This window comes from Pogonomyrmex barbatus, unplaced genomic scaffold (assembly GCF_055798465.1).
Source record: "Pogonomyrmex barbatus isolate J1 unplaced genomic scaffold, ASM5579846v1 scaffold3, whole genome shotgun sequence".
Classification (NCBI taxonomy): Eukaryota; Metazoa; Arthropoda; class Insecta; order Hymenoptera; family Formicidae; genus Pogonomyrmex; species Pogonomyrmex barbatus.
Genome location: NW_028297127.1, coordinates 4,722,077 through 4,749,975, shown reverse-complemented (window position 1 = coordinate 4,749,975; position 27,899 = coordinate 4,722,077). Strand labels below are relative to the sequence as shown.

The 27,899-nt window shown below is 29.5% G+C and overlaps 2 protein-coding genes across 4 annotated transcripts; one reads left to right on the top strand and one right to left on the bottom strand.

Annotated features, from left to right (window-relative positions):
• Positions 1-748: 748 nt before the first annotated feature.
• LOC105423296 (pre-piRNA 3'-exonuclease trimmer) lies at positions 749-9,520 on the bottom strand. Of its 2 annotated transcripts, XM_011632994.3 has the most exons (13): positions 9,378-9,520; positions 7,460-7,765; positions 7,148-7,382; positions 6,336-6,620; positions 6,042-6,246; positions 5,833-5,934; positions 5,620-5,745; positions 5,417-5,519; positions 5,218-5,317; positions 5,033-5,119; positions 4,745-4,833; positions 2,685-2,783; positions 749-990 (listed from the first exon to the last, which is right to left on the bottom strand). In XM_011632994.3, exons 2-13 carry the CDS (start codon positions 7,681-7,683, stop codon positions 921-923), a joined length of 1,725 nt encoding a protein of 574 aa, XP_011631296.2. In that variant the 5' UTR covers positions 7,684-7,765; positions 9,378-9,520; the 3' UTR covers positions 749-920. The 2 variants fall into 2 exon arrangements, with proteins under 2 accessions (XP_011631296.2, XP_011631298.2); XM_011632996.3 differs by lacking the exons at positions 749-990; positions 2,685-2,783; positions 4,745-4,833 and having other exon boundaries at positions 5,081-5,137.
• LOC105423299 (multicopper oxidase 3) lies at positions 9,399-27,391 on the top strand. Of its 2 annotated transcripts, XM_011632999.3 has the most exons (10): positions 17,032-17,356; positions 18,347-18,765; positions 19,290-19,389; positions 20,761-20,881; positions 22,274-22,484; positions 22,855-23,250; positions 23,764-24,126; positions 24,903-25,178; positions 26,488-26,703; positions 27,112-27,391. In XM_011632999.3, exons 2-10 carry the CDS (start codon positions 18,639-18,641, stop codon positions 27,261-27,263), a joined length of 1,962 nt encoding a protein of 653 aa, XP_011631301.2. In that variant the 5' UTR covers positions 17,032-17,356; positions 18,347-18,638; the 3' UTR covers positions 27,264-27,391. The 2 variants fall into 2 exon arrangements, with proteins under 2 accessions (XP_011631302.2, XP_011631301.2); XM_011633000.3 differs by lacking the exons at positions 17,032-17,356; positions 18,347-18,765 and adding an exon at positions 9,399-9,532.
• The last annotated feature ends 508 nt before the right edge of the window (positions 27,392-27,899 follow it).

The following is a 27,899-nucleotide window of genomic DNA, read 5'->3' as shown; positions in this document are numbered from 1 at the left end:
TATAATATTTTTAATACTTTATATTATGTTATATAATAAAAAAAAAAAAAAAAAAATTCTGTTTCCCTAAAAATAAATGCATTTTGTAATATTACAGCACAAATAATCTTAGTTTTTCAAAACATACGCCAAATACTGAAATATAGATTCACATACGTTTTCTTTTGCAGATTGATCCCCTGCTGAGAAAAGCATCACAAAGAACACATGAAAAGATTATTCCGGATGGCTGGGCAATGACGAAATGATTGAGGGAAAAAAATATGACGGATGGATATGTGCGGCAATCGACAGCTCACGATCGCAATGGGAATAATTGGATTTTTCCAGAAAGGAAGAGGGAGAGCGTTTCTTTCGCAAGCGAACGTGGAGAGCATTTCCTGCTCGACTCGAAAACGAGCTTTAAATTCTATTCGACTTAGAATTCTCGAGCTCTCGCCACGAGTCTTAATAATAACAACAACTCTTGCGAAAATTCCACTCCCGAGCTGAATCTTAAATTTAAATAGAATGGCGACAGGCGTTCGAGGCGAAGCGTAAAACGTTTGTCGTTTCTGCATTAAATTCATATTGCCTTGCGTTCCGCTCTTTTAATTCAACAGAATGACCAACAGCTTCCTTATTCATGTCGCAAATGATTTTTTTACATGGCTGTTCTCAGAGCCGTCAATCTTAATAGGCTCCTCCACCAAAGCCAATCTTTTTATAAGTCCTTATTGCAAGTTAAGGATAAAAAAAAATCGCTATATAATTGTCATCCTAATAAAGTATTTTACTTTTTGTTACTATTACAAAAATGTATTTTATTGTTCTTATTACATTAAGACTTTGTATATTTTTTCTAATAAATTCGGTCTACAAATATTTTTCAATTGAAATTTTTGTTCGTTTATGTCGTCTTGGAAATATTTACAGTCTATTTAAGAACTTCTATGCAATTTCGCATGAAATACCCACGCAAAGATCCCACCAGATACAACTATACTGCTCCTGTAGTTGAAAAAATATAATTAATTATAATTATGATACATGCATTGTATATACAAGTTAATAATAAAAAATAAATAAAATTAAAATTAAAATATGAAATATTAAAATATAAAATATAAAATATTTGAATTAAAATATTTGAATGTAAACATTTTTCTCTAATTTTGTAATCGAAGTACTATTTCCAAAAACATTTAATTTCAACTTACACATTTATGCACATATAAATAACAATAAAAAATTGAAAAATTAAAATATTTAAATATTTAACTTATATGTTTTTCGATTAATTCCAAAATAATGCTTTCAAAGGGTTTTATAACTCATACATTTTTTTTTGCGCCAATAAAATAAAATTCCTCGAAAATATCGGATGAGAATTTCACTCGAAAATGGAAAATGTCATGATGTCAACAAGTTTAAAGTCGAACATTTTAAAAGTAGTTGCGGAAACAAAAATCACAAAAGTTATCAATATTCAAAAGCACTCTATAAATTCAGAAACTTTGTATATGATGTTTAAATGGACAGGAAAACGGAAAGTTAGCGACCTAAATATAACATCATCATTGCACTCGAAACATGATAAAGATGGGCGCGGATTGATATATTGATTATACAAATCGGAATAGCCAGAAAGTGACAGGCTGCAGAAACGCGAGTCTTTCATCGAGCGTTAGGTAATATGATGATCGAGTCGCCATAATACCTTCGCAATAATTGGCAAGATGAGTGCAACTTCTGCATCCACGGCAATGTTGATGCTAATTAGAGATTTGTGAACACAGCTCAATTGCGAGCCATTAATTTGTTTGACGTAATGTTCAGGGACGTTTCACTATAAGGATCGGATTGATATTAATGCTTCATGGCCGCCGATTAAAATATAATAAAATAGAATTTCCGATTATACACTACAATATATTCCAAAATTAATGCATAAGAATAAAGTGCCCTAGAATTATTGCGCTTTATTATGGCTTCCTTCGATTAATTCGCTATTAATATTTTATTTTCAAAAGTCTAGTCTTCGATTTTCTATATTAAACATCTTGACGCATTTAAATAAGCTTCCAGTTTATCAAGCTTCAAGTTTATCAAATCATTATAAATATTTAGTAGTAGTATAGTACTTTAGTAGTATAGTACTTTAATTTCTAAATTATTGAAGAAAACTTTAAAGCAATTTTCGTTTTAAAATACTTTGATTATATTGATATAAAATTGTGAAAATTCCATAAAAAAAGAAACGAACTATTTCTGTGAAATCGATTTAACTTCAAATTTATTTCTCGAATTTAATTTTTCAAAATTTTTTTATGATACATTAAAATTAAATGTATAGAAAATACTTTATCAAATAAATAAAAAAATAATAACTTCTAAAACATTTTGAGATATTATAATTGATGAATACGAATCATAAAATAATGAAATTAATTATAATTATTAATTATTATTATTAATAATAATTAATTATGAAATTAATTATTATTAATAATAAATTTTCTTTCAAATATTCTAAATTACTAATAAACAGAAATATGCACAAGTTATATTCCAAGTAAGTTAAATCTTCAAGTAAATTAAAGCTTGACATTTATTTTATATGTTTTAAAAGGCAATTTATATTGAAATTTAAACCATTATATTACTTTAAAATATTTTGATAAATTATTGCTTTTTATACATACCATAAGAGAAGTTGAACTGATCGTGAATGCCGTATGGAACTATAAGGTACTACATATAACTCCTTATTTTGTTTGAAGTGTAGCAATATATCCCGTGCGCTGTAAAATAGTTAAGAAAATTACTTTTGATCATCACAAACGAGATGTGTCCAACAATCCTGATTGTTGACGAGATAAACGTAATAACGCGTTAAGTCAATTTCGCGTGACAAAAGTTGCACACGTGTGGTACATTGAGTATAATAATAGATCGTTAATAATAATGTACACGGTGTAGACAGTGGCGGTCTTTTAATAAGTGCTATAAATATATCCGCAAAAGTTCGTTGGTAAAAGCGACATAAAGATGGGACGAGTGCCAATGACGAAGAAAATCTTACGCGTACAATATGACGGCATCGAGTCAATTATCTGTATTACAAATATTTAGAAAAATATCATTATAAAAATCGGATGAAAAATCGGATCATTCCTCGCAATAATTTTTTTTTCCAATATAGAAGCGAATTTTTTTAGATTATCTTCTGTAGAGAAATGCGCAAAGAAATTATTTCAAATATTTTCTTATCAAATCGTTCTGTAAATAGAGAGAAAAATTTTCACTAAACATTTTGACACAAAAAAATGATAATAAATAAGACATATCTTATTAAATATAATCTGTAATGTTAGGTTAGATGTTCTATTAGGGCATTATTTTTACTTTATTGATAAAAATGGAAGGTCGCGCCACATCTACAGCGTTTAAACAGTTGCAAGGCACTTAATGCATTCGTTATCTCAACACATTCAATTTGCCAAACAAGTCAGTTATAACAGACTCACTGAATTAGCGATATATTCAACAGTTTGTGTTTTCAGGCTATCTGAATTAGACAAACGTGCGTAGTCGATCAATTGATCGTACAGGAGACCCAGAGAAATAAACTGTGGCTGAACTGTATGTTGCAATTCGCATTGTGTGAGAAATGCTGTAATAATTTCATGTAACATCGTGCCAATCAAATAAGTGGATTGATCACTTTAAATGCATAGTCTAGTTTGGATGAGTATTTTATTATTTTATAATTACTTTATATATATATATATATATATATATATATATATATATATATATATGAGATATAATTGAAACATAGAGGAAATATATTGGTATAATTAAATATCAAATATATGTGATTTTTTAAGGCCATTTTCATTCTTTTAAATTTTATTTTATATCAGACTTTCACCAATTTTCAAATAAGAATAATTATCAAAATTATTTTAAAAAATATTAAGATTAAAAAAATCGAAGTAGTTATTCAAAATTAATATTTTATAAAAATTTAGAAAAAAATACAATTAATGTTTTGAATACTAAATTATTAAAAAAATTATAATCTCTTAGCAATTATATTCTGGTTACTGAATAAGTTCGAGGAATGTAAATAATTTTTAATTCACTTCACTTTTAAGAAAGTGTATATTGCAATAGAATTGTTTTATATAAAAATGATTAAGGGAGATGATTAAGGGAGATATACTAAAATCATATGTTGTGCAATGTTGTGAATATATGTAATTGCCTTTGAAAAGTGTTCAAAATAATTCAGTTACCTTGCACTGAAAAGTTTAGCTTTATTATAAATTATTATAAATTTCTTTTTTGTCTTTTCTTTGTATATTATATATTCAATATATATATATATATATATATGCAATATATGTGAAGAAGTCAGAATCATAGAAAATCAAACATAAGATAATTCTGGTCTTTACTAAGATTAATTTCTGGCACATTCTCTCACACATTCTCTCTCTCTCTCTCTCTCTCTCTCTCTCTCTCCCTCCCTCCCTCCCTCTCTTTTTTACTATAGTGTTATGATATTTTCACATATATCACGAAATCGAACGCAGTTGGCAGTAATCACTTTTTCAATACATATATAAAGTTGTGTCCTATTTTTTATACAAGCAAATTTTGTAATAATGATGTTATTTATACATATATAATATAAAACATAAAAATAATATTATAAATAAGAGAAATGAAAAAGATTTTAAAGTAGCTCACTAACCTTCCATGATTTGCTACTGCAACTAACGCGCGCTTGGGTGTATATTGTTTCACGTCCACAGTGCCAAATTTTGACATTTTTTCAGCTATCTGTGCAAATATTTCAAAATAATGTAGATTAATTAAAAATCACTGAAAGTGCTTAATATATCAGTTCGAACAAAACATGCAAAAAAATCAATATTTCGAAGATAATTTTCGTTTTTCGAATATAATATGTTAAATATGTTATATAATATATTAAAATATTTACTATATTTAAAATGTTATATATAATTAAATATAATACCTGTAAAGCAGTTATCGGTTTTGTTGCTAATGTTTTCACATAAAGCCATTTTGGTCGAGTCGATTTAGGTTCAGGTCCATCAAAAGTCTAAGAAATTTATGTTTGCTTTATGAAAAAATAATATATATCAAATATTCTTACAGAATAACAATAAATACTTATTAAAACACTTTGTGTTTCTTTACCATATGTGAAGTACTACCCCGTACAATGTTTACACAATTTGTATAGCGTTTTACACTGTTCATTAATTCTGTATGTGTAAATTGTTTCGAAGTCAAACTTCTAAAATCATAAGATAAAAAATGTATAGAAGCTTATTAAGAAAAAGAAATGAATAATTATTGACTTTTAATTGTACATGCAATTGTATATATAACTTACTCTTCATAACGTTTTGTAGCAAATAGATGAGAAATTCTAATAAATATATAACCAGTAAAATAAGCATCCCATCCTGCAGTATGATATTTTTTAGGAGATATATCTAAAAATTTGAAAATATTATAATTCATAGATAAATTAATAGATAAATTATAACGTATTAATAATATAAAGTATTGAGTATAAGAAAAAAAGATATCTACCATCTATTTTATCTGAATCTGTTTGACTAGTAAGTTTAATAACAGGTGATCCAAGCGGTACATTTTTTCCGTATTTTTCTGTAAAATGATGAACTAAACCACCTAGAGTATTAACTTTCCACTTTTCTAAAAGAAAAAAAAATATATATATAAGTTTCTAATTAGAAAAATATATAAGTTTCTAATTATAAAAATAAATAAATAAATAATTACCTTCTGTTTTAAGGATCTCTCTTAGTTCAAAACTTAAGAATTTGGTATCATAAATTATTGGGAACAGTTTATGTATGTTATTTTTAAATTCATTATATTTTTCTGCAAAACATATTATCTATAGTTAATTGTGATTTAATTTTCTATATTGTATATTATACAAAATATTTTAACAAATAAATTTTCTAACATCGTATAATAATACATACGTGGTAATGATTTGTAAAATTGTTGATGTATAAACATAAAGTCTAGAAAACCATTATGTACAATTACAGGTTTTTGTAAAGTAACCAAAAGCTTAAATACTTTTGAAAAACCTATGTATGATTCGAGCAATACATTGTCTAATATAGAGCCTTCTTCCTGCTCTAAAATCTTTCTTGATTTTGATGGCACTTTAATCACAGTTATCTGAAAAGTTGATATTAAAAACTTCGAAAAAGAAATTGAATTTCATAACAAAAATCCCTTTTCTCATAATAATATTAAATTAATTATACCACATTATTCCCTGAATAAGTCCAAATATTTGAGAAATATCTTCTCAATTCTTTATGCATATAATATTGTAAAGTTGGAGTAGGAGAATCAATTTTAAATGAGTCAGTTTCATTCTTAGCATTGTTCAACCATTCGTTTATCTGTATGACTTTGTCTTTAAAATCCTCTTCTTCTACATAAGAGATAGATTGTTCCACACTATTGAATAATGTATTCTCCTGTAGTTGTTGTCGTAAGATTGCTTCATCATCTTGATTAAGATATGAAATACCCTGATAAGCAAGCTAAAAATTTTTCATATTAAATTTGTTATTTATTCTTGATAATAGAATAATATAAAATTAAGTAAAATTGGACATTTAACATATTTGTTATATGGTTAGATCAGAATATTCTCATCACAGACAGTATTACATTTTCAATAATTCAATATAATATATCTTGTAATATATAAAGTGTATATATAAAACATATTAAGAAAGCCAAGTTAGTATTCTAAATAATTTTATTTCTCAAATCAAAATATCATGAGAAATCAGTATGTCGTACAAATATATTAAATTACTCCTTAATACAAGAAATAAATATATAATAGATGCAACATATAATGCATATATAGAAGATAATCCTAATACACAAATATAAATATAGGTTTGCCTAGTGCTTTCAATACAAAACAAGGTTCATAATTGTTTGTAAGTTTCATGTAAATTCTTATTTCTACTAAAGCGATTTGATCGTGTTGTACCAAATTGAGACTGGATTCTCAGTTTGGAAACATATATAAAGCATGTAGAAAGTACATACGTACTTTATTGAAATCAAATCCATACAAAGTCAAAAACTCCAACGCTGAAACTTGCCAGAGGAATTGCCTGCTTTTTAACGAAATCGATCTGGGTAGCAGAAAGAAATTAAAGACCTCTGCAGTATATACGTTCTCATCTGGGACACGTTGGAACACCGAGATACCGAATTGAATTACTATGTAGGGCTGAATACTACTCCTATTTTTCTCATAGCGTTCATGTATGGAATCGAACAAACTGCAATAATAATCATGAAGGTGCTCTAATATTATTTTTTGAACCGAATACGTGTTTCCAAAAGAGCGCAAACTAACCTATTTTTTACATTAGCCACTTCTATACCTGTGAATTCTCCGTCAATCGCTATAAAACTCGCATTTTTCATTGCGTGCTCCAAATGTGGATATATCTCATTGAAATTCTGATTTGTAACTTCAATCATTTTAATAGTATTCTCTTTCGTGTGAAGCAATCTCATGTATCTCAGACAATACTGATCAAAGCCATTCACAAGTTCAGTTCGCAGCAATATCGCCATCACGTTCTCTCGCTATGAACTTCGCAATATATGTTCTTTTTAACTGAACTTCTTGCACGATTCATCTTTTCTCTTTATCTCTCTATATTAAAGAAAAAGAGAGAAAAAATACAAAAAGTTCAACTGAAATGAATAAGCTTATGATTTACACATACGATGATAATATAATTATATAAACAATAAATACATATGCATTAATATCCTAAACAGAAATTATAATGCATATGTGAAATATATGAAAGAAATTATTATAGATGCGTATATATGGCTATTTTTTTACTGAAATCGAAAAGATTTGAATTTTTCAACTTTTATCTGTTTTCGATATAAAGTCAATTATTTTGATAAATATTAACACATATATTTTAATCAGAAGAAAATATTTCTAAATTTGTAAAACTAATAAAAAAATTAGGAAAATCTGATTAAAACAGATGATCTGATTAAAACAGAACTTTAGAATATTTTTAAATCTATCCTAGTCTCTTTTGTGTAACAATATATAATCACATCAAAACTTCTTTTATACATTAGAAAACATTGAAAAAATGAAGTTAATTTACTTTTTTATACTGTTAATATTTTATTTTTACTACATATTCGTGCTACATTTTGTTTCGGTGCATTATATTGGGATATCATTTTTAATGTATATTCATCCTACATCCTGAGTATTAATTATTATTACTATTTATTTAAACTGAATTTTTATATTTAATATAATTATAATTGTAATTTTACTATTACTGTACTTTTGTTATACAAATATTAGTTATATATCATCTTTTTTATTTAGTATATTATATAACAGTTTTAAAAGTAAATAAAAAATAAATTCTATAGACATTAGGTTTATTTATATCGATATTTTACAGAAAATAGTCAAATGTTATAAAAATAGAAAAATAAATAAAAGGTTTCTTAGATATTATACATGTTAATCATTTCCTCTTCTTCTTTATTTTTGTAGTTTAAGTAACATTAGCTTGTCTGCAAATTACTTTAGTCTTTTTAGATGCATTATTAAACGTTATTAAATATGTGATTATAAATCATATGAGAAAATGTTTATTATAACCATAAAAAAATACGTAATAAAATATATACGAAATTCACGAAAGAAAGTTTTCATCAATATAAATTGAGCTTCTAACCAGCGAAAAATTAAGGATTTCCAAATAACAAAACGAAAATATAAAAAAAAGATAAATTGTAATACTTAGACTTATGCAATAAGATTTATATGATAGGAAATATCAAAATTCCAGAGAGATGCAATTACATTACAAAACATAGCCATTTTGATTCTCATGTTTCGCGATAGGGGCAATTTTCAGATAATTCATGCGGTCAAAATATAGCTAACGTATTAGCGTACAAATTAAGTAGCAGTACGTCTGTATTTCGTGCTATTAATTCAATGTTGAGATCTCGGAGTAAGAAAGATTCCATCGCGAGGAGGTCAACGAGTTCACGATTTCCCTGAGGATTGCGAGGAGGTTTCGTGATCATTCTGGGGGACAGCCATGTATAATCTCTGCCGTGCTGAGAGGCCGTAAACGGCACAGCATATATGCAAGTGCTTCCGCACTTGAAACATCTTTCTTTTAATCGAGAATCGACTCTCTCTCTGGCAATGAACTTGCTCGAGCGGTGTTAGTGTGTCCGCGGCTACGACACCGGACAGTCCGTACTTACTCTCGACTTGCATTTCCACGCTCTCGCGCCTCTCGCGGTTCTCCGGCTAACAAGTCCCAATCCGCCAGGTGCACCATGCTCTTCAGATTCGGGATCTTTGTTGGCATGAGTTCTGTCGTCGCGACCATCATCTATCTCACGCCCATACCAGGTAGGCAAAAGAATCTAGAAAGATTAAATAAATATTCGTCAAAAGCAAAAATGCAAAACGCGTTTCACGAGACGATTATGAGCGCGAGATAAAATCACATCCTATGCTTTGCTCGTGAGAACATTCCTTTCCCTTTATCGTGAAATATATTCAGCTTTATATTTTGAAGTTTCAAAAGGTTTAAAGGCTCACTTTACATATTTGATTTTTGGCATCATTTCCGGTAAAAATAATTAAAAAGGTAATAAGGTATAAAAACTGCCACAATTAGAAGCAATTATTAGTAAGAATATACACATCTATTGTACTTGTTCTTGTTTTAAAATTTTTTAAAAGTATCTGAATTTAGGAATTATATTTAAATAAATGTTTTTTTGCTCATATCAGTAATTCTTCTTTGCTTAAAATTTGTTTAGAAACAAATATAAATTTATAAGTATAATATAAGTATAAGCAAATATTCTAACGTTTTTCTCTTTATACTTCTTTTGATAAAAAAAAAAAACACGTGCATTTGCTTCAGTTTATTTGTATGACGTACTGTATAAACACTATCTATTATCGTTTTACAATTAAATAAATAGAATAATGTATATAAAAATACATTTCTGTGATAATCTATTCATAAGTTAATTTTACATCTCTGTTACTTTATATTTATATTAATTATCCTATAATTAAGATCACATTATAGTTATTTTAAATTTTAAATAATCTAAATTAAATTAAATACAACACACAGAAATATTTTTATCATATTAGTTTTTATCAGTTAAAGTATTAACTTATAAAAAGGTGTATTTTTTTATATTAAAATATATGCAATTAGAAATATGAACTTTTTAAAAATACAGCTATAACAAATGAATAGCAAAAATTTGATATGCTTAATGTATTGCTAGCTTTAAATTAATCTGAATTGAAGAAAAAATCAACAAAATTATAAATTCATATGCATCAATATTAATTACATTATTATTTTCTACACGATTCAGTTAGTACAAAATTTTTATTAGAATTAGAGTAAAAGTTCTCCTCTTTTAAAATTTTTCTATTGACAAAATCACTTGTGAAAGATTTTTTTTTTTAATTACAGATAATATCTTCTTTTAAAATATACTATCTTACGATATACATAGATATGTAAAAAATATTTGAGATAGTACACAAGTATTTTGCGTGAATAGCACAGATTATATTTTGTGCAAGAAGTCCTTAAAATGTACATATATTTGTGTAAGTATATACATGTACTTGTGTTACCAATCTTATTGTTATGAATGGTGATCGCCTGCGGTTGCATCTGTTAGTTATGATATATATATATATATATATAAGATAGCATCAACTTGATGTATATGTATTGAACTATCGTGCTTTCCGGTCTAATGTCATCAATCTTAGCATTCTATGCTAATGATAGAAAGCGAATAAGATTTATTTGAAACATTAAAGAGGAAAAGTACTTGTGGTAAAAACAAAAGTGTAATAAAGATAATATAATTATTTAAAAATATCTTTATTTTTAAATATAATTTTTTTGTAAATAAAACTTTTTACAATTTTTAACATCTTTATTGTCATATAAAATATTCTTTTATAAATTTTTTTATAATTGACAATAATTTAATAAAAATTTTTTTTTAAATATGATTTTATGCAGAATGTTCTTATCTGTAATTGCAAAAGAATATTTTGAAATTATACTTATTTTAAGTAAAATGGAATTCTATTTGTAATTTTATGTTTACTTTATTATAGAGAAAACATGTATTTTATATTTAGAATTATTACTTTGTACAATTTATACGACCTTACAAAAGTTGTTTACTTTCGCTCGCATATAAATCTCATATTTTATCGCCTTGAGAATCAATGATAGTAAAAAATCATTTTGTGTGCACATTTATATATAATTATCTTTAAAACTTACTTGGATGTCGTTCTACGAAAGATAATTAGATAATAAAATAAATCGAATTATCTTTTACAACTAATAGCGCAAATGTAGAAATATTTTTATATTAAATTTAAGTAAATTAAAAAATTTTGTCCATTTGAAGACGGTTTCTGTTAGCATATTTATGTGAGTTATTTATGTGAGTTATCATTGATAAGGAATATTTAGTTTTTTTTTAACATAATACAGATATATTTTGTATGCATTTTACAAGTAAACAGTATTTTTCAAAACTGATTATATTATTATTGTATACGCTTATTTCATATTATTATTAAATTAGTTTATTATTTGATTTTATTTGTTTTATATTACTACATTATTTCATTATATTAGTTTATATTAATTTTATATGTGTTATACTACATTTTTTCAAAACATCATTTGCAAGACTAATAAGGAAGTTCTTGTTGAGATATAAAGAATAAAAGAAAGAAATAATAATATGATGAAAATTCTATTTATAATAAATTATTGTAAGTTCTCTATTATTTAAAGAAACGGAGGAGAAAAAAAAAGAGAAAAAGAAAGAAAGGGAGATGGATAAAAACAAAGAAAGGAAGACTGATATAATAATAAATTTTATTCCTAGTTAATTATAATGCTTTTTTATATGCCGTGATAGTCATAAATAAAATGCTAAAAGATATCGGAACGGAAATTGAAAGTCTTATGTGAAAGTACGTGACGTCGTACCATATTCTCGCATACAGTTTCGCATACAGTTTTGCTTTTTGACAATGTATCCTTCCGTCTTAAAAGTGTTTAAATTTTTTATCAATAACGATTCAGTATTGGTCTGAATACGAATATCTTTTTTTATAATGAAAAAGTCTTTCACTTTCTCTCCTTTTATATTTCGGAGAAATATCTGTCATTCGGAACACATTTAATCTTTGTCTGATTGTTCAGGTTTTTTGATACAAATTTCACTGATGTTTTGTTATCCAGTTAATTATAATTGTGTTTATTAACGTAAGAGTTAGGCGTTTACGTAAAGTTGTCATAAATATTTTACTAGCTTGCAACTAGAAATAGATATTCGATCGATTTAAAGACAAAATCTGGTCAAAATCCAATATTTTATTCACGAAAAAAATATTTAGAGTTATTTAAATTAATATCAAAATTGTAATAATTGTTGTTTTTAATTATTTTGTTTTGCAAATATAAATGCAGGTGAAATAATAATATCAACTTTTAATTTAGTTAATTATTTTTATAAATTAAATTAATTAATTATTTTTGTTAAAAAATTAAAAATATTCTGTATTAAGTTTGCAAAATTTGATAAAAAGTAAGAAATTTTTACAATACATCTGAAAATATTTTTTTGCTTTTTTTTTACAATTACTTACAAATGATTCATGCGTATATTAATTTTTATTTTTAAATAATCAATTTCAAATAATCATTTTTTTTTAATTTACGACATTTAGCATAATGAAAATTATAAAGTGCGTGTGAAAATGTCTTGATATTTCCAATTTCTCGATATGTTAATTTCTACACATTTATTAATCAGAAACGTAAATTACACATGGAATAATTAACGCGAGTACATGAAAGATTTACTGATTATATTGACAAAGTGTGACAGTTTTCCCACGTATATGAACTTATATCTATCGCGTTATTTGCGGAACAAATAAATGAGTATATATATGATTCTGTATTTTCTTTGATAATTATATCGTGATTATATTGCATTCTTTATAACATAAGTATTTGCAAATGTTAGTGATCAAATCAATCGAAATATGATTCGCATACAATTCTATCTACGATTCGATCATTTTCTAAAAATTCGTAAAATATAAAATATTCGTAAAATATAAAATACTTGTTTAAATTTAATGAATTATGAAAAAATGTGAAAGATGCGTTGAATTAAACAAGTGAAAGCGTCAATTATTACACGATAAATGTGAAGTTTTACTCGTGTGCAAAACGGAACCGTCTACACTTATCATAATATACATATTTCAAGAGAGATTTCATCTTAAAAACTTCCGAATAAATAACATAAAATTATAGAAAGTTACAATCTAATATAAATATATAAAGCATATATGATTTATATATATATATATATATATATAAAATGCAATATAATATAAAAATTAGAATAAATAATATAATGCACATAATGCACGAATGTGAGAATATTAATTTATAAGGTAAAATATGGAATTAATTTTACATTGCTTTGTAATAATTAAATGAATATTAAATACATCGAAAAGGTGCAGAAAACATTTTATTATTTAAATAGAATCTATATCTTTCTCTTTCAATTTATGCATTTTATATCGTATACGTATATCAAAATTATCAGCCTCCTTTCTAAGGTTTAGATAAACAGGATTTTATTGATTATCATTATATAGTGATTGCATCAATAACTGCTAAATGTAAAGTACAAAATATATCGAGCAGAACACTATGTGCAAAAGATTTTCACTCGAACGCGACTTAATTCATAAAAAAGATATTAAGATAAAAGAAAATAATATGCTTTTCATAAAAAATATGTCTTGAGATACGTATTTCACTTTCTCGAATGATCAGGAATACTTTTAGTTTTATTGATGACTTGATAAACTTACGACCGAACAATTTCACTTTAAACGACGTTCAACAGCGTTACAGTTGAATCGGATAATTGCATTACCAACAACTCTCCCTAATGCATCTTTACGAGCAGACGAAGATGGAAACATAACGGAATTACGGGAAGATGTGTCAAATAATAGAAAGAGTTAGTGTGTCAAATTATTACTTGTGACAAGTACGAACATGGTTGTCAAGTAAAGTTGGGAAGTAATATCCGCCTAGCGTGTTGCGATAATGACTACTTTTTTCAATATGGATTAGATAACATAATGTCATTACAGATCTAGGTAGTGCAATTTTGTTATCTAATGTGCATTAGATAAAGTATAACATCTAGAAGCAATGCAAAAATTTTATATATTCCAATACATTTGCTTACGTTGTTATAATTGTACGGTATATTACTAATTATCGTAGTGCAAAAAAGACTTTATTCATGTAACATCTTATACATGTCACAGGTAAGATTATACTCGAAAAAAATATCTCAACGTAGATTGATTTGGAAGTTAATAACCATGCTTTAATGTTCATATTTTTTTCATCTTTAACTACTATCTTTGACTAGTTTGTGGTATGTAAAGGAAATGCTAGAACTGTCATTATTACCACAGGAAATGCAACCGTTTTCTCTAGTTTGTATAGTATACATTCGATAATACATTTCCGTAGAAAAATAGTCGTGTGGATTTTCAACTCCCACCTTATTTAATCATCTTAAATCATCTTAAATCATCTTAAATCTAAATCAGGCGTCCAAAAATCAGTTCTGCGTAAATCCATATTATTCATTATTTAATTTTTTATGTATTATTATTCTATAATAATACTACTTTTAATTTAAAAAATTATTTGTCAATTGCTAGCAATTTAAAAAAAAAACGTAACTGCGTATGAAAAATTTTTAAAACTTTTCAACATATAAAAAAATTTAAAAAGTATAAATATTGTATTTTATTATTCAAAATTATTCAATTTTCATAGCTCTCTCTCTCTCTCTCTCTCTCTCTCTCTCTCTCTCTGTCTCTCTCATTCTTTTTTTATTCTTTATTTTTTTTGCTATAAATGAAAATTTTTAAATATTCATGTTATATTTCGTGAAATTATATGTTGTATTAATATTATATATATTTATATTAATGTTAATAAATTAATTTTTTCAATATGTAAGCGACGTCGCGACCATTTCCGGAGTAATAATTTTCAAGATATATATCGTTGCACGAATCGAACTCTATGCTATCTTCGATCTCTGTATGTATACAGATGCGTTCAAAATACATGACTATCTTTCTTTCTAGAAAGTTTCGCTCGAGCAAGCAGCGATGTCGCAATCTCAGTGAATGACCGAATAATCGCGAGCTTAAGCTCCTGCTTAATATCCTGTTAAAGCGAAACGTCACTTGTTTTCCACATAGTAGCGACAAGCGCGATGACTACTGTTTCTGATCGCATGAGTAAGAGTGTATTCGATTGAGCATCAGCGAAAGCGAAATCTATGCGCCGGCTGGACCAGCGTGAAGGAGAAAGGTCGGGAGATGAAAGTGTTCGCATGGCCGATTGAGAGAGATGGAACCGGGGTCTTAGTAGTGCCAGGGATGGTAGGAGCCTTCGATCGGGGGAGGGGGGGACCCTCCGGCGAACTTTCACTCATCGTTATACAGCCTCTGACATATATCTTGGATATACAGGTCGGCTCACGTTTAAAGCAAAAAACGCGAGGCGTTGGTGCAATCACGGGAATGAGTAGAAAAAAACCGGTCGGATATAATGATGGATCTTTGATCCTCGAGGATGTGGACCGAATGAGAGAGGGAAAATATGCGTCATGATTCGTACGATCGCAGAAACAAAATTGGGCCTCCTCGTCAGTTGTCTACCGGGTGCGCGACGCTACCGGCGACGTCGGTCGTTATACGACGGATCCACGTGCCGACAGTGGTGTAGTGATTTAGAAGATCTAGCTATTTATTATTTTATCTCGATCATAATTTTTTTTAGACCGTCACTTTGCTTCATCAGCTATCTAATTTGTATTTCAAGTATATTGGTCATCGATAGATACACCTTCCGGGGGGTGTTAAAAACGTCGTTGTTTCTTTACTTTCTATGCAAATTTATTTTCATCATCTTTAACTCATCAAGACATCAATCACGAAATTGATAACACAATCAATATACACAATCATGTTTAAATAACAATTGATTTTTAATCTCTTAGACAGAAAAATATCGTAATATTATTGTACAAGTAACTAATACATAAGTCAGATAGCAAATTATTAGTTTTAATGATGGCAGTCATAAAGATTTAATATAGGAAAACTAAAATTTATTTCGTTAAATTAAAAATATTGCATGTATTTGTTCTTTTGTAAAAAACTTAAATTATATGCAGCAAATATGAATATAGGAACATCTGTTTACAGCGCATGAAATGGAAAATGTCGTATTGCCACTTATAGTTTCAATAATTTCAAATCCGATTATCTTATTTGAGCAACTATTCCTCGCAATAATGTAACAACTGGCAATTTTTATTCGAGTGAAAAGTTTTAATGTCATCAATTTGTAGCTGCTTTTACGCAATGAAACGTTTCTTCTATTGTCAGTACGATGGCACAATTGTTCAACGATTGAGTTCTGCATAGGCAAACACAATGGAGGCGATGCCGTAATTAGCAGGCAGCCTTATAGGTCTTTATACAAGTGTCTTTATACGAGCGTTCGTAAAGTTATAAATATTTTTTGTTGCAACTTTTATTTTAATTGCTCTTTTTGGAGTCTCCTTGAACAAGTTATACGAGTAATCAAAGCTATTTTTCACTTGCACTGTCGACCATAAGGCAATAAGGAAGAAAGGAGGAACGTTGAAAAGGAGCGGGAGAGAACCCGTCGTTCTGGCAACGAATTTCGGAGTTTTGCTGTTCCTATCAGTCTTCGATGGGAAGCGCGACAGTGCCCGCGGCTTTATTATATCGATAATCCGGTTCCACGTAAATGTCCGCAGTGCCACAGTGACATACAGATCTATTCTTTCTCATACATGTCCTTCTCTTACATTTTTTTTACGCATTATTAAAAAGTTGATTACCTTCCTTCGTGTTTGTGTTGCATTTATTTTTTCTCTGTCATATTCAGAAAGACGTGTTGTTCTCTGATCGATAATTACCTATTTACCGCTAGTGATTAACTGTGGAATATATCGGAATAAATCGATTACCGATAGATAGCGAACATGATTTTACGTAATGGAAGATTATATGTGTAGAAGGCTAATGTCTAGAAATGAGTTAAACAAATAGAAATATGGATGTATTGATAGCTGATCGAAGTTGTAAATAGAATATAACTTTTTATTTTCTTGTTACATTTAAAACGCTGGTTAGATTTTTTTAAATCTCGTATCAATATAATTAATATAAATTTTATATTTATAAAAAAAAATTTTATATTATGCAAGTTGCAATTAACATTGAAATTATTTATAATTATTTAGAATTCAATATTTTATTCTATAGAGGTATACTATATCGGTTTGCTAAGTTCACTTGCAAAAAGATTTCTATGATTTCACGTAATTTATATAACAGTTTTGATTGGGAAAACTTTCAGATACATGATTCTGTGTATCGCACGTGCGATCGAATTATGACACCTTATATGAAGATTATACAATAGATTAGATTGGTTTCTACATAATAAGCATTTACGTGATAATGACCTACTAATCGAGATGAAAAGCAATTACTAAACAAAATTGCACAAATATTGTTCTTAATCTCACTTACTCGCTTATTCCGTTAATTCTCATTTATCGGATTCATTTTATTCAGGATATATAGAGATGTACATGTTTCAGAAAATAATTGTTCAATCATTGTTGCAATTACATAAATCCGTTATAAAACTTTTTAATTAAACTGATCAATTTCCAGCTATAATCAAATGAAGACTTTATAGTTTCCAGATGCATCCTGGTTGTTATATGTGTAGGCAAGCACAGATGATAAATAGCATCTGATAGATTTACCATATGATTAGTTAGCGTGATTAATCATCGTTAATTCTATTACTCTTCAAATCTGATCTCTACATTTCGTTCACACTTGCTTCACGAAAGTTGATTGATGAATAGCTTATTTTAAAGCTGGAAAGAGTTTACCTAATGAGAACGAGGCAAACAACGACTCAACTTTCGGTCTCACTTATACAAATGGTTATTCTTTTCTTTTCAGAGCTGATTTTCTCCAACTGACATTTGGCTCGATGCCAATGAAGAGAATCGTTAATCTGTTAAAAAACATTTTCTCTCTCGCAAATTGATGGAAATCTGTGATAAATTATTTAATTGGTTACTAAATATATTTTGCTTCATAGTATCCACTATTTTTTCACATTTTATAATCAATTTACATATACAAATTAACCGTTCATAAAAATCCTATCTAAAATCTGCCGATTTTTAAAGCTCACGAAGAATACATGTCGTCACCTCTTGTTATTGTCTTATAACAACGTTGGTAGACGATGTATTCCCATAAAGCTGTTCACTATCACGTGGCAACCCCAACTACATATGTTTTACGATGTCTCGTGGTTGTCACTATGATCGTAGCTGCGGCCACGTTTTTGCATATTAACAATTATAGGCCCAGTAAGTTGAAACAATTACTTTGTAAAAATTAAAATGCGCCGATGTATACAGATTTGCGTTTCATATAAATCTTATAAATTATTATAATTTCTAAATTTTGTTTTAAAGTATTACTTTAAAATATATTTATTTATTAATTAGATAAAAAGAATTTTTGTAAAAAGAATTTTTATTAAATAACAAAGTGACAACATTAATTAAATACAAGTTAAGGATTTCTATTGCTAGAGTTCTATTGTGCGTTTATAATGACAGATATAATGGTAATAACGTGCAAAGCGCATTTTTGTTCTTTCTAATCTGTGCAACATCCGATGTATATACCGTAATACGCGCATCATTAGCTTTTCTCTGCTATCTGGCACTTTCTATATGGTTTTATACGGTTTGAACTTTCATCTCTACCGATTGTCGGTTTGTATTTTTTCACGGTTGAAGAGGGCAAAGAAAACTGCTTTCTTCGAATATAAGGATGTTTTTTTTTTTCACTTTCTTCTCTTTACTCTTTTTATTCTTTTTTCCAGAACAAACATTCCTCTCCTGTGACAGACCATGTCATCACTTGGATTGGCCTATGATCTGTCGGGTGAAACTCACGTTAGAAGTCTTCCAATCGCTCAGCAAGTAAGTCAGAAAATCATTTAGTTATATTCGTTTTCTAAGGATCTAATTAATCCTATTTATGATATAACATACTGGAAAAACTTCATCATACACGTCAAGAAAGATGATCAAATATTCATCCAATCAAATATTACATGTTAATTATCAGGCTAACATTTTATTTCGATAATTTAACAAGTAATCAACAACGTAATCAAACGTCGGAACCCGATATTTTCACATAAATTTTCTATAGTTTTCCTCATATTTTTCATAATTTTTCAAAGATTTTACAAAAGAAGAAATTAATTACTTAAGTGGCAAGAATTTGCATCGTAAGTAGTATGTTTCAATCAGCTGTGTATAATATTTAGTACGTGTCATGTGTGGAAAAGAAAAAAAAATCGGAGCAAGAATATTAAGAATTAGGCATGAATATAATGAAAGTTGACTGTTGCGAAATCTTACGCAACGTTATCTTCTATTTTGTGAGATGTAATTCCTGTACCGTAATTAAATTTCTATTATAATGGATCAAGGTTAGTAACATGAAACCATAATAGCTTGGTTATTTCGAGTTTTTAATATGGAAAATTCAATTTCCATTCATGCATTCGCATGAAAGAAAAAGATAAACTCGAAAGGGAAAGTATCATCACTTATCTAATGAAAAAAAATCCTTAGATCGCAATCGCCTCACGCAAGGGAGCTATGCATTTCTCTTCATATGCGCGTCACGATATGATTACGGAGTTCGTTTTTGCGATTGCAACATTGTAGAAACATTTTCTGCTGTTACGTTATGGCATGCAACGGTTACCGTAGCATAATGCCGTACCGACGGTTTCGGGCTCGTCGGTGTATAACTATTACGCAATTCTTAAGCGTTAACCGATGTAACGCGGAAGACTCTCGCGATAAGTCGCGGTTGTCTTGTTGAAACTGACATGCAAAATGAATATCGCGTTGAGCAAAGAAGATATACGAGTTCTCTGCCGAGGAGACTGAATTGTCATACTGACTGTGATATTTTACAGTTACATAACAGAAAAAAGTAGGATAAATGATTCGATTTGTTGTTAAATATAATATAAAGTTAATTCTTTTTTCATTTTTCAAATCGTGCAAATAATTTATTTATACAATTATTTTTTTAATTAACATATATTATTTTTCATTAAATTGTAATTATTTTTATTTATTTTAAAATATTTTTATAAGATTTGTAAAATAATAATAAATTTGTTAGAAAATTATATTAGAAAGTTATATTATAACTTTTATTTCATCGATCTTTCGGAAAAGACGATTAACGATTTAATCTATTTAATCTGTTGCATAAGTATATGTATGTGGTCTAATGTTAGAAATTATGATTTAACAATGTTATAGATCATGCGGTGATTGTCCATTAAATCAGACGGCTTGCTTGGCCAATCATTGTGTTTCCGCGGATGGACAGAGACGCGGTATACTTACGGCCAATCGTCAAATGCCAGGACCAAGTATTCAGGTATGACCTCGATGTTCAACCGATCAATAGTCTGGATGCATCACACTTATCGCTGGGAATTCAATAAAGTTCATTGCAAGAGTGTAATTTGATTACAATATCGCTTGCTATCTTTTTCATTTAATTGAAGAATATTCTACAATTCATAACATTTTCTTCGCAAATAATTAATAGACAATTGAAAATACTGATACAAAGTTACATTTAGCATTTTTAGAACGCGCATGTTTGATGAGTATTTTCTGCGTGTCGCTTTGCCATTTTATGACCTGAGATAAAAAAATACTCATAGACAGATTTAATTCGCTAAAAGTAAATATTATCCATTTAATTGGATGACAAATCAAATTATTAAATTAAATCTGTAATAAATTATTAACTTCACAAATAATCGTCTTTGTGAACTTTGAATTTTATTTCGAAAATCGAGATATAATTTATTGATCGATAGTTTATAACATACGAAAATGCCTTATGCTATTATTCCATTGTTACTATTTCAGAGGGACGTTGCATTAAATTTATGTAAAGTTGAGTGTAATCTGTTTCAAATGGTTTCGCCACATCAACGCTTTTATTTGCAATCGATACTCTCAATAGTTGAACGAAAGTTGAGATTCTCGAATTAAAATGTCACATGATCGTTGAAACACGTGCGTAATGCACGCCCTTGGTAATTAATTACGACTATTGAATATGCAGGAATAATCTCGCGCACATGTCTCTTTAATTGAGTGAACATTTTAAAATGAAGCAAAGTCTGTTAGATCTCTTTAATTGATCTTTCTCGGCCGCGAGCATTTTTTTCAAAGCTTTAGAAATGATGGTTGAAGTTAAATATATTTTTTTCTCTTTGCGGATCACTTTGCGAATCAAATAGAGAATAGAGTTATTTATTTTTAGTAGTCTTTATTTATTCTTTTGTGGCATTTCTTTTATATTAATACATTTTAAAAATTTCTGTTTCATGCTACTTACTTTGTTAGAATTCAATATTTGAAATTGAAAATATTAAGGGGAAGAAATAAATGACTTCAGATGCTATTTAAAATAATGTTGAACATTGTTCGACATTTTAATATGTATACATTCAAGAACACATAAAATAGAAATTAAATAAAAATTATTTAGTATCATTAAATATTTTCATAGTTTTCTTGTATTTATATTTATAATTTTATGATCTAAAGTGAACTATAATCTAAAGTAAAAGAAAGGAATATATTTTTTAAAGACAGTTAAAATATATTATTATTTTAATGGAAATAAATTGAAATTAGAATTATATTTGTCTTATTTGTAAGCACGATTTGACTTCTCAGTGAAAATTTTCGATTGACGATAGTGAAATTGACTAATTGCGAACTTTCAGACATGTTTACGCTTTTACAGGTTTGTGAAAACGATATTCTAGTGGTGGATGTGATAAATCGTCTTCCTGGTAAAGCAGCTGCGGTGCATTGGCGTGGGCAAACACAAGTGGAAATGCCATACATGGATGGCACACCGTTGGTCACACAATGTCCGATACCGAGTTATACCACTTTCCAATACAAATTCCGTGCTTCCGTACCCGGTACTCATCTCTGGCATGCACATGCAGGTTAGTAATTTGGTATTTATTTTAAATATTTTCTCGATCAGAGGCAAAAATTATTTATAAAGTTATTTATAAAATTTATGTTCATAAATATTACTATCGAAGTTATTAATTAACACATTTATTATATATTCAAAAGTTAAAATTTACCGATAAAATTTTTATCTTTAAATTATATTAATTTATATTAAATTTGATCACATGATGGATTTAATAATTTGAGATTTTGACATAACTTCTTATTTGATTCAATTTAATTATTAGTTACAACTTTTTAATATAACAAATATAATAATAAAGATATAATAAAAATATAAATATAATAATCAGTATAGAAATTGACTGACCCATTTTTTTGAAATAAACTTTTCAGGGGCTGATGTCACGAATGGTATTATCGGATCGCTGATCGTGAGACAGGCAGACCTTCGAGAACCCCATCGCGCCCTTTACGACATTGACGATCCTAATCACGTGGTCCTAGTGACCCAGTGGCAACATTCGCCGGAAGTATCGCTTAACCAAGGTCACTCGAAACCGGCAATTCTCTTGATTAATGGGAAAGGCCGTCAGCCGGGTGGACCCCCGATTCCCCTAAGTACATTCACGGTCGTTCCAGGACGACGTCACAGATTCCGTGTGGCGAATGCCGGAGGCGCCAGTGCGTGCCCGGTGACGCTTTTCATCGATGGCCACTCGCTTCTCTTGATTGCGCTTGATGGTCATCCTACAGAACCACGACAGATCACTTCGATCACTCTGGCCAAAGGTTGAAGAATTTCTCCCCGTAATCAAATCTCTGCGCACGCAATTAACACGGTGCAGGCAAAATGTCGATTTTACATTTAACAATCTTCCGATATTCGAAGGAATCGAGCACGTTTAATCGAAATACTTTCGTTTTTTATGTACTCCACTTTGTTTTCGATAAAAAGTTGATTGTACAAAGCCCCTGTAAATAATAGACACGAGGGAGGAAAACGTTTTGCGTTGTCATGCAAGTTTCCGATTTTTTAATTTTATATTTAAGTACCACTTGATGACATTTACTTTTTTAAACGCTTTCACTTTTGAATGTGTTGGATCTTAAGTAGCATCCTCCGTAACTTTTACCCTTAGCAAGAAAGTTAGCATTCAATACCGCATATGTTAGCTCGATGTCTCTTTTAATCCATCTCCATCTTATTCTATATAGGCAAAGTGAGAGACTTCGTTTTTCGATTTTTCACGATTTCCATCGAACACACCAGGACTGACGAGTAATTTTCAATATTCTGTAAAGGTGAAAGGGCGGACTTTGTCCTCAAAGCGAGTAAACGCATCGGTTCCTATTGGATGACTGTGCATACGGCGAAAGAATGCGGAACGAGCGTAATAAGTGGCGCGGCGATGCTCAATTATAAAGGCAATTCGGAAAATCCTGGAGCAACAGCGGACGCTATCGATCAATACGATATCGACGAGACAGGAACGGACCGATTGGCCCTGACGACGAATCCCGTCGAGAAATGCGGCGACCGAGAGAATTTGTGCGTCATGGATATTCAAAATATGCGTAAAATGCCACAAATCCTAACTAAGCCCAAGATGGATGTGACATTATATCTGCCAATTAGCTACAAGATGCAAGCAATGGAATTAATAGGTGTGTAATGTAACATGAAAAAGTAACGAGCCTGAGTGAAAGTGCGAATTAGATGCAACCGGGTCATAATTGCACGGGGCATTAATTAATGCGGACAAGCTCAATCAATAGATAAAAATTCAGCCGACAAGTTTCACCGCTATTTTTCATTCGCACATTAGGCTCAAATCCGGATTATTAAAAGTTTGCTACCGCGAATGCTTCGTACGCGTAATGTCTCTTGCTTTCAGGAAGGCGCGCTTTCACCGCTATTACTTTTCTTGCAATCACAAAACTTCCTTCCGACTGTTAATTTTTTTTATTAAGAGTTTATCATTCCGATTTTAAAACTTTTAACGTAGAAACATGATTATAAAATTATTACAAACTGAAGAAATATTAATTATTACGAACATAAAACTGTCGCTCTTGAATGAAATGGGAATTTTTTATTGTTACTTCTTACTGTTACTTACTGTTACTTTTATTGTAACTTCTCAAAATATCAATTGTAGAAAAGAGAACAGTCATATATATTGATTTCTTGTCACACTTTAGCCATGAAAAATTTCTAAATTTAGTTCGAAATATCTAACTACTAATGAGGACAATGATTTATATTTTCTTTTATCTCTTTTTATATATGGAGAAGAAATCTCGCGATGCATAGCTAGAGAATGGCGCGCAATTAAACTCATATTAAGAGAATCATGTGCAGCTAGTTTCGAGTCGAGAAAGTCGCAACGCGCAATTAGACTCGATTATCTAATCGCGAAAATCTTTTCTCTTCTGTCCAGATAACGGCGGGGCGGAGACGCGAGTGTTGAATGTGGACAACGCCACTTTCACGTTTCCGTCATCGCCTTTATTGACCCAGGGTGGGGACGTGTCCCCAGGGATGCTGTGCACCAACAGCGACGATAACGAGACCGATTTCAATGAAAGCAACGAGACCGTGTCACGACGCCGGTGCCGTCCGGTCGGCGACGGCGGCGCGGCTGACATATGCGAATGTGTACACGTGCGTCACGTGCCGCTTGGAGCGACCGTCGAGATTATTCTCCTGGATCAGGGTAATTAGTCTCATCCGAGCGTGATCAAAACGCAAATGCGTCCTGCAATGTGACTCGAGTGTCTCGTGTCCATTCTGATCGAGTTTTTCATCTCAATTTTTCCATTCAATCTTCCATTTCTTCGCTTTGTTATCCGTAATCCAACATACATATTTTTGTTTTATTAAGTCCAAGAAAAGAATAAACAACAATAGACTTTTTAATTCCCTAATTTTATGAAATACAAAAAATTTTTTTATCTTTCTTTCTCGACATAATTTTTTTTTAAATATATATCTTGATAATAACATATATTTCGAAATATAATTGAATGATATATTAATATTCTAAAGTCAAACAATGGTATAATTTTGCAAATTCAAGCCATTACAAAAAAAATAGTACGTTGTGAACATTTATTGTTACTTTTTTATTAAATTAATTATTTCCAGTATCTAATATTTCAGTAAATATTTTAGAAATAAGAAAGCAATTTTTAAATCATTGATATTTAAGTCAAGATATATTCATTAAATTTTAATTAAGAATTTTAAAGCAAATAATATGGAATATGACAAGATTGCTACACGAATTCATTATATTTTTGCACACGAGATTATTTCTTTATACGTCAACTGTATAAAGGAATAATCTAGTGTGTAAGATTATACAGCGTAGTTCATTAGCTTAATTATTACATAATTCTTGATGCAAGTACGTGCTTGAGGATAATCTTACAGTGAGTAAAGTAGCACACGCAAGAACATTAGCGCATAATAGAATTTACATTTGACCCCAATGTCCATATTTCGTATCTACTGTGAAAATTAAAGTTATTGATCGAAAGTTGTTCTACCATCATAAATCATTTCTAGAAGAAGGTGTATATTATTTCTCCTCAAAAACAAATATTCGACGCGTCATTGCGATTTCTTTTAATACGATTGCGACAGCTAAGAATGGTACTGCGACTTCCGCTAACAGCGCGCGTGGAACGATTGATTTCCTTTATAAAGCTTCGCAATTATACGACTAATTAGTAGCATCGATCATCAATTTGTGATATTTCTTGTTATATTATATTCTCATTGATCATTTGCTTAACGACAATTTTAAATACAATTTTTCTGTTCATTTTTTATTGAACATGTTAACTTGTTGGAAATAATTTTAATAATTCAGTGAACATTTAATATTGTAATTTATTATAACTTAATATTTAATTTAATATCATGGAATAACTTTCTAAGCTGTGAATAGTGGTCACCCGGTAATAATTTTTTGCTGCGAGAGATTCTATTTGGGGTTATCCATCATTGCTTTGCCACAGGTGGTTTGGACGATCTAGTTTACCACCTACACGGCTACAATTTTTATGTGGTGGGTGCCAGGCAATTTGGACGAAGTATGTCGCTGCAAGAAGTGAAAAAACTAGACGAGAGGCAACAGCTTTTTGCGCGAAATCTCGATTGCGCACCGGTCAAAGATACTATCATCGTGCCTAAATTCGGTGCCGTAGCGCTGCGATTTAAAGCCGACAATCCAGGTAAACCTTTTCCGCTAATCGAACTGACATAAATATTTAATATACTGGTCTCTAATCTAACCAGTTCAGTCGTTAATTATTTGATAGCTTTCTTAAGCAAATTGGGGGCATAACTATTATTAGAAACTACTATACTTAGAACTACTGTAAGATATTAACAATTTATAAATTGTAAGCAATAATAATACATAAAAAATTTCTCGTGAGCCCAATTTCAGAATGTTTAGCTTTTTAATTTTAATTTTAAATATCAGTTTAGTTTTAAAGATATTTGAAAGAAATTTTTGATATCAAGGACAAATTGATTCGAATTTGTTTGTTTTAGCTCTAAGGATTAATTAGAAATATGACATGCATTTTTGTAATAGCGACATTTGTGCATTAACTTTATGGAATTTTATTTTGTAGGTTATTGGATACTTCGGGATGAACACGCAACCGATTGGACTCGCGGTTTAGACGTTATTTTGCAAGTCGGGGAACCTGGTGACATGGTGACTGCGCCGCAGGACTTTCCTAAATGCGGCTCCTTTGTTGGACCCGATTACTTTCTCATATAGACTGTTATCATTTAAATATTAAACATGTATATAATTGTATATAACAATAGCGCTTCGGACACAACTCTAATCGCTCTTAGATAAATTTTACGATTTGTTACAAATAAATATTCATTTACATTTGATAATCACGTAGAAACTTTCCATTCTCTTTTTTCGAAAATCCCCATCTCACCATAATTATTTTCTCGGTAAAATATTAATTAAATGCCAATCTCATCAAAACTTCTTCATTTCCAAGAACTTCAAAGAACTTGATATTAACTTTAAAGTTAAATTTTAATACAACGATAAATAAATTGTTTTCCACGACCTATAGTTTAAAGTTTGATACAATTTCGTAACTTTCAACTTTTAAGCAACAATTGTATCACTCGTGTAACAATCTTCTTGAGAACAATCGGAATTACTGTATGACTTCTGTTAAGTATACCGTTTATGCTAACGTTTCTGTTGCTAAAATCGATTATTCCTCGACGAACAAACGACGAGCATTTCCGCGTTCATCTCGGCGTGCACGTCAGGTATTTCCGCGCATTTTGATGTTAATGACTGGATATAACCGCCGTAACCGCGATTCGTTTCTCCGCGGTGACGGATAATTCCGAAAAGTCAGACTGACGCATAGCCTCGTCG